The 7393-nt window shown below is 56.0% G+C and overlaps 1 protein-coding gene across 2 annotated transcripts in view; it reads right to left on the bottom strand.

The window, feature by feature from the left end:
• The window catches only part of LOC117801028 (glutathione S-transferase Mu 1), a 12474-nt gene extending 5081 nt beyond the window's left edge, over positions 1-7393 (bottom strand). The window contains exons 1-7 of one of the 2 annotated variants that reach the window (XM_034654042.1): positions 6438-7393; positions 6056-6131; positions 5543-5607; positions 5181-5262; positions 2911-3011; positions 2069-2164; positions 1873-1983 (exon numbers count right to left, since the gene is read on the bottom strand). In XM_034654042.1, the coding sequence (XP_034509933.1) occupies positions 1873-1983; positions 2069-2164; positions 2911-3011; positions 5181-5262; positions 5543-5607; positions 6056-6131; positions 6438-6473 (567 nt within the window). In that variant the 5' untranslated portion in view covers positions 6474-7393. Of the gene's footprint in view, positions 1-1872; positions 1984-2068; positions 2165-2910; positions 3012-4980; positions 5082-5180; positions 5263-5542; positions 5608-6055; positions 6132-6437 lie in introns of both variants that reach the window. The other variant, XM_034654041.1, reaches the window with a different exon arrangement.

Here is a 7393-nt window from a genome sequence, read left to right as displayed (position 1 = left end):
GTAACTAAGGGCACATCTGACTGATACAGAGACTACCTGTCCAGGTGCTTGAGCTCCCCCAGAGATGCTCATGGGGCTGGGGAACCCCACCAACCACCCTACAACACAGGCCCTACCATCACCATTCAGCAGAGGGGAAGCAGGGGCCCAACGGGCTTCAGTGGTCCCCTTAGGCTCCCAGGGCAGGCAGGTGGGAAGGGCTGGAGGGCAGCTGGCTCTCTTGCCAGGGCTGTGCTCTCCCTGCTGGCCTCCCTCCTCCAACACCCTCCAGGAGGCCAGGTCCCTCCCTCTTTACAGACATCCTCCTTTTGCAAAGGGAGAGTCCAGGTTTCTCAGGGTTTGCCCAGAGGGAACTCCAGCAGAACAGGGGTTCAGAATATGCCCACGGAGCTTGCAGGAGAGGCCAGACCTCACCCACTGATTCAGCAAAACCTGCATGAGTGGGGAGAGGCTGGGGAGCATGAAAGCCAGGCCAGGCCAGACTCTAATTCCTCCTCTTAAAGGAGAAGGTCCAACTGCTTGGTCTGGCACCTGAGGCCGATGTCATGGACACCAACTTCCTTCTGCCTGGTCCTGCCCCAGCCAAAGGGGCATATGGCTCTCAGGGGTGTCTGAGCACCGAATGCCCAACATACGGAGGGCCCAGTGAGTTCTAAACACTTCAAAGATCCTGGAACTGCCTGTACCCAGCGGGCCACACACTGCAGCCCACAGCTGTCCTCTGCTCACCTGCCAGCCAGTCCCGGGAGCTCTGGCAGCAACCCCAAGGCCAGTCACCCAGACCCACAACCAGGGCTGATAAGAACCAGCTCAAAGAGCGCATCTCTGGATGACGAATGGAAAGAGACACAGACTGCAGGGGGGAATCCTGTTGGACAAGAGCCTAAGCCCCACACCGCTCACAAAGCACAGCGGGCTGCCCTCCAGCGAGGGACTGAGGGGGACCGGTGACATCAGGTGAGGTCCAGCCTGGGCTCCTCCAGCACCCACCTGGCCCCACACACACCACGCGGCTGGGTGTTTCTCTAGCTCTCCAAGGGCTCTGAGCCCCAGGACGGCGGCTCCAGGGCCGGTCACCCTGGCGTCCCCACGGTGCCTGACACAGTGCCTCACACCCGGGAGAAGATCCCTCGGCCAATAGGACTGAAAATAGATGGACTGCCCCATCTCTGACACAGAATCTCGGGTGATGGGAAAGAAGAAGGGCAGGGAGACAGGGAGGCAAGGAAGGAGCCCATCACAGAAGCCTCAAGACAGACTCCCTCCACAGGGGCCCCCACCTATGTGCTCACAGCCCAGGACCAACGACGTTCCTGGGGACCTCAGGGCGGCCCCAGACGGGGATCGGATTGCTGCCAAGCTGCCCGGGGATCCCCAGGAAACGCTGTCTGTGCCCTTCTTGGGGACTGTCATCCCTACCATGGCTCTGCTCTCCTAATGCCAGCTCCGCACACATTCCTGAACCCCGCTACATCCTTGGGGTCCTGAGTTGAGTGACCCAGACATAAATGGATCCAAGGTGTACCTTCTGGTCCAGGAAAGGGAGAGCCGCTCCCTGGTGTCCACAGCAACCAGCCACTGCCTGGGATCCCAGGACAGCCGGCACTCCCCTGTGACCAACACAAATGACTGACCCTTTCTGCCTCATTGCTCTAATCTGTAATATGCAGGCGATCACTTGTCTGCCGTGCAGGAATGTTGTCAAGATTTCATTTCACACACTGTATGTCAGATGTGAGCACAGATCTGGCATTAAGCAAACCCTGGATAAATGCTACTTATTCTTTGTTGCAGCTGTAAGGCTAGGAAAGTATTAGAGAAAAGAGACTGGACAGAAGACCTATAACGAGTAAGGAGCCTCAGAGGAATCACCTCAACGCGGGCCATGAACTCCTTCAGGTTTGGGAAGGCTTCCAGAGACTTCGGCTCAAATATGCGGTGCAGGTCAAGGATGTCATAAGCCAGGAAATCCACGTAGGTGAGCTAAGGAAAAGCAAAGAAGGAACGAGCACTTAAGTCTGAACGTGGGGAAAATGAGAGCTTCCCACCCCCAAAGCCTTCCCCTTACCTTCTCTCCTGTAAACCAAGGCCTCTTCCCCAGAAACTGTGAGTAGAGCTTCAGTTTGTCAGGGAGGCCCTCCAGGTATCCAGGCCTCAGTTTCTCCTGAGACACAGAACAGCCGTCACCACCCTCAGACTCGGACTCCCTGGGCAGAGAGGCAGGTGTCCCCTGGGCTCTGCATGACCCCAGCTGCCAGAGGTCAGCAGCCATGTGCCCCCACTGCACGGGTCATTGCCCAGGCGATGATTTATCCAAGCTCTGTTCAGCCCATCACACAGTCCATCTGTCAGAGGCTGTGGAAGCAGAGAACACGGCCTCGCTGGCCCTGAATCTGTCACCACTCATCTCTAAGAGGCAAGGAAACACACAAGTGACATGGCCTGGGGAAAGAAATCCTAAGTTCTACCTAGTAGGGCACAGATAGGATTGGTCACTTGAGTAGTATCTGGAAAGATGTAGAATTTGAGAAACGGAGAGGAAGGAGGAGGTACAAATCCCTGGGTCGGCCCCGTGCACTCTGCTGGGCAGATGTGCTTGGGCCGGGGGGTGTCAGGAAGACCGTGCTGAGCAAACAAGGCAAACACACTGTCCAGGAACTGAATTTCCAATAAAGTTGTAATGCTCAGGAGACTTGGGCTCCAATATGTACAGGCCAACTCTGACTTAAGATTAGTAGGAACCGAGGCGGAGTTTTCACCCCATGCATTCTCACTCTGGTGACAGTACAGGGTCGGGGGGTCAGCATCTCCACTGGGTCCAAATGGCAAGTAAATACAAAGTAGAGGGGACACAAGACTCCAGTGTCCTGTCCAAAACCTGTCCATCCCGTCCGCCGGCAGGGGACTCACAAAGTCGGGGCTGTAGCAGACCCTGGCCAGCTCATTAGAGGTGTCCATAGCTTGGTTCTCCAAAATGTCCACGCGAATCTTCTCCTCTTCTGTCTCCCCACCTACGGCCCACACAGCAGAGACTCACCCTCAGTGTCCCACCGCAGGCAAGCTCAGGGGAACCACCACTGTTCCCTGCATCCCACCCCAGCCCCACTCACATAGGTTGTGTTTGNCTGGCATTAAGAAACCTTCCATAAACTCTACTTAGTCTGGGGCGCCCGGGAGGCTCCGTGTGTTGAATGCTCAGCTCCTGGTCTCAGCTCAGGTCATTATCATAGGGTCCTGGGATCCAGCCCCCCAGGCACTGTGCTCAGTGGGGAGTCCACTTGAGACTCTATTCCTCTCCCTTGGCCCATCCGCCCCTCCTTAAATCATCTTTTTTTTAAAAAGCTACTTATTCTTTGTTGTGGCTGTAAGGCTAGGAAAGTATTAGAGAAAGGAGACTAGACAGAAGACCTGTAAGGAGTAAGCAGCCTCAGAGGAATCACCTCAAAGCGGGCCATGAACTCCTTCAAGTTTGGGAAGGCTTCCAGAGACTTCGGCTCAAATATGCAGTGCAGGTCAAGGATGTCATAAGCCAGGAAATCCACGTAGGTGAGCTAAAGAAAGGCAAAGAAGGAATGAGCACTTAAGTCTGAACGTGGGGAAAATGAGAGCTTCCCAGCCCCCAAAGCCTTCCCCTTACCTTCTCCCCTGCAAACCAAGGCCTCTTCCCCAGAAACTGTGAGTAGAGCTTCAGCTNATTGCTCTGGGTGACCTTGTGAGCCCCATCAATTAAGTAGGGCAGCTGTTAAGGCAACAGGGCAGGTGGGTTGGCCACAGGCCCCCAGCACCCCCTCCCTTGAACAAGGGCGTTCCCCGTGCCTGGCTCATGGTAGGCACTAATCAAACCACTTAACAATGGATAAATGAGCTGGAACATAGAGCATGGGGGGCAGGCAGGGCAAGAACCAGGAAGCAGAGAAGCTAGCAGGAGGCAACAAATCCTGAAACCTCTGAGCTGGGAAAGCAGATGGAGTAGACACCCCTCTCGCTTGTCCCCGGGTCCCCCACCCCCTGCACCTACATTGGGGAAGTCCAGGCCCAGCTTGAATTTTTCATTCAGCCACTGGCTTCTGTCATAGTCGGGAGCTGTGGTGGAGAACATGGAGTGAAACAAACCTCCCCAGAGCCCACTGTCATTGGGCCTGGGGAGGGGCAGCGTGGGGCACCCACCAAGGATCAGTGGTAAAGCTCCCCAAAAGGTGGATCTGGAATCTGGAACACTAAGTCTCACATTCCAGGTCTGGGGGCANAGTTTGGGGGCAAAGAATGCTTGTAAGGCTCTGGAAGGTGCCTGAATAAGCTTACACACCGTTTATGCAAGCCCTAAGGGGAGCCCATCCCAATGACTGATACAGGGGCTCCAGCAACCCCCTCTCATGTCCTGCCTCCTAAGGCCAGCTGCACCTCAAAGGAGATAGGGAAGGGCAGNCAGTCCATCTGTCAGAGGCTGTGGAAGCAGAGAACACCACCTCGCTGGCCCTGAATCTGTCACCACTCATTGCCAAACGGCCTCCCAGAGGTCAGTGACATGGCCTGGGGGAAGAAGTCCTAAGTTCTACCTGGTGGGGTCAGGTAGGAGCGGCCTTCGAGCAGTTTCTGGACGGTGTACAATGGGAGAGACAGAGAGAAGGAGAACGAGGTTCGGAGCCCTGGGTATGTCCCGCACACTCTGCTGGGCAGATGTGCTCAGGCCTGGGGGTGTCAGGAAGACCGTGCTGAGCGAACAAGGCAAACACACTGTCCAGGAACTGAATTTCCACCCTGGGGACCGGACTCTCCCCAAGGGTTAGAAGGAACTGAGTCAGAGTACTCATCTGGTCCAGGGAATTATGAGAGTCAATCTGATGAAAGTATAGGGAGTGGCTTGGAGAATCAGTCACTCCTTCGGGTCAAACAGCAGAGGAGACTCAGTATAGATGGCACACAAGAGTCCAGTCGGCCCTCAAAACCCTGTCCATCCCAGCCCCCAGGGAGGGGACTCACAAAGTCAGGGTTGTAGCAGAGCATGGCCAAGGCCATTCGGGTGTCCATAACCTCATTCTCCAAAATGTCCACGCGAATCTTCTCCTCTTCTGTCTCCCCACCTACGGCCCACACAACAGTGACTCACCCTCAGCATCCCACCGCAGGCAAGCCCAGGGGTCCACCACTGTTCCCCTGCATCCCACCCCAGCCCCACTCACATAGGTTGTGTTTGCGAGCAATGTAGCGAAGGATGGCGTTGCTCTGGGTGACCTTGTGAGCCCCATCAATTAAATAGGGCAGCTGTTAAGGCAACAGGGCAGGTGGGTTGGCCACAGGCCCCCAGCACTCCCTCCCTTGAACAAGGGCGTTCCCCGTGCCTGGCTCATGGTAGGCACTAATCAAACCACTCAACAGTAATGAATGAGCTAGAACATAAAGCATCAGGGACAGGCAGGGACAAGAAACAGGAAGCAGAGAAGCTAGCAGGAGGCAGCAAATCCTGAAACCTCTGAGCTGGGAAAGCAGGTGGAGTAGACACCCCTCTCGCCTGCCCCCGGATCCCCCCACCCCCTGCACCTACATTGGGGAAGTCCAGGCCCAGCTTGAATTTTTCATTCAGCCACTGGCTTCTGTCATAGTCGGGAGCTGTGGTGGAGAACATGGAGTGAAACAAACCTCCCCAGAGCCCACTGTCATTGGGCCTGGGGAGGGGCAGCGTGGGGCACCCACCAAGGATCAGTGGTAAAGCTCCCCAAAAGGTGGATCTGGAATCTGGAACACTAAGTCTCACATTCCAGGTCTGGGGGCAAAGAACGCTTGTAAGGCTCTGGAAGGTGCCTGAATAAGCTTACACACCGTTTATGCAAGCCCTAAGGGGAGCCCATCCCAATGACTGATACAGGGGCTCCAGCAACCCCCTCTCATGTCCTGCCTCCTAAGGCCAGCTGCAAGTGGAAGGAGTTAGGGAAGGGCAGGCCCTGCTCCAGCTGGTGGAGGGCGGCAGAGTGAGCAGCACGTGGCCAGGGCAAGGGTTGCTGGGTACCAGATCAACAGGAATAGGGCAAAAGTCAGAATGTGACGTGGATGCCATTACCGTCCCCCATCGTGTACTTCTTTTCCTCATAGTGTGAGTCCGTGTACTCCAGGAGCAGACGGATGGCGTGAGCCAGCTGGGAAGACGCCCAAGCCGGAGGTCAGAGATGAGATCCTGCCTGGAGCCTTTCTCTACTGCACGTAACCGCACACAACCCCCAGGACCCCCACCCGCGGGCACGTACACACACACACACACACACACACACACACACACAGAAACACGGAGTCAGGGACGCACCCACGTGAGGACAAACTGCTAGAAAGGACTGAGCTGCAGACAGCCCTGAAGGGGACCTTCTAGTAAGAACGGTCCCCAGGGCGCAGCATTTCCTGCCCCCGTGCGCGTCCATCCCACCGTGCGCGGCAGCCCCTTCGCTCACCCCACGAATGTCCCAGTAACCCAGGATCAGGACCATGGTGCTGGCTTTTGCACTGAGCAGAAGGGCTTTCCAGACCTATGCTTGCAATTTATAGGCTGAGGAGGGGTGGGCGGGGCGAAGGTGAGCTCTGCTCTCTTGGCCCCACCCCCATGACCGCCAAAAGCGAAGCCACCAGGGGAAGGCACAGCCCTAAAAAGACTCTCCTATCTCTCCCCCAGCCTCTGGGGGCGGGGGCCGCCTCTGTATGCAGAAGGTCCTAGGTCCTCTGGTGCTCCTACCTCTCTGCCGCCCCTGGCTCACCGCGCACTATCCAGATCTCTGTTTCTAGATCTAGGACCAGACAGGGCTCTTGGAGATACACCTAAATGACAAAAAGAGCACACACTTCTCCTCTCTCCCGCTAGACATCACTCTGCTTAGCTCCGAACTGCCCAGATCACACCAACTGTAGGAGCCTCGGGCAAAGTTAAGTCCAAAGAGCCCTGTCCCACAAATCCGGAGTTTAAAGCAGCGCCTGTCCTGGAAAGCCCAGGACTCAGGCCAGTCTGAAAATTCCTCCCAGGACGGCCTTGGAGAACAGATTATCAGTGGGTGGGAACTCCGGCCCAGGACAAGGGCCAGAGAAAAGGAAACGTGCTCTCAGTGATTCCTTCATGGACTGTGGAGTCCCCAGCCCTTCAGTCACGTGGCTGAGACCCCATAACTCATGTAGAAATGAATCAATGACCCTTAGGACCTAAGTCGTGAATCTAAATCCAGAACCAGTCCCAGCAAAGGGCAGGGTTACGAAGTACTGACATACAGTCCCAGAGATCTCCTGCCAGTCATTTAGATGTCCACACGTGGCCAGAACGGTGACCGGGAGTGTGGTGATGTCACACACGCAGAATGTGACAGAAGACGGAAGGTGAGGGGCGCCTGGGTGGCTCACTCAGTTAAGTGGCTGCTTTCGGCTC

The sequence above is a fragment of the Ailuropoda melanoleuca genome, chromosome 2 (assembly GCF_002007445.2).
Source record: "Ailuropoda melanoleuca isolate Jingjing chromosome 2, ASM200744v2, whole genome shotgun sequence".
In the NCBI taxonomy this organism is placed as follows: domain Eukaryota; kingdom Metazoa; phylum Chordata; class Mammalia; order Carnivora; family Ursidae; genus Ailuropoda; species Ailuropoda melanoleuca.
This window is presented reverse-complemented; position numbering and strand designations above follow the sequence as displayed.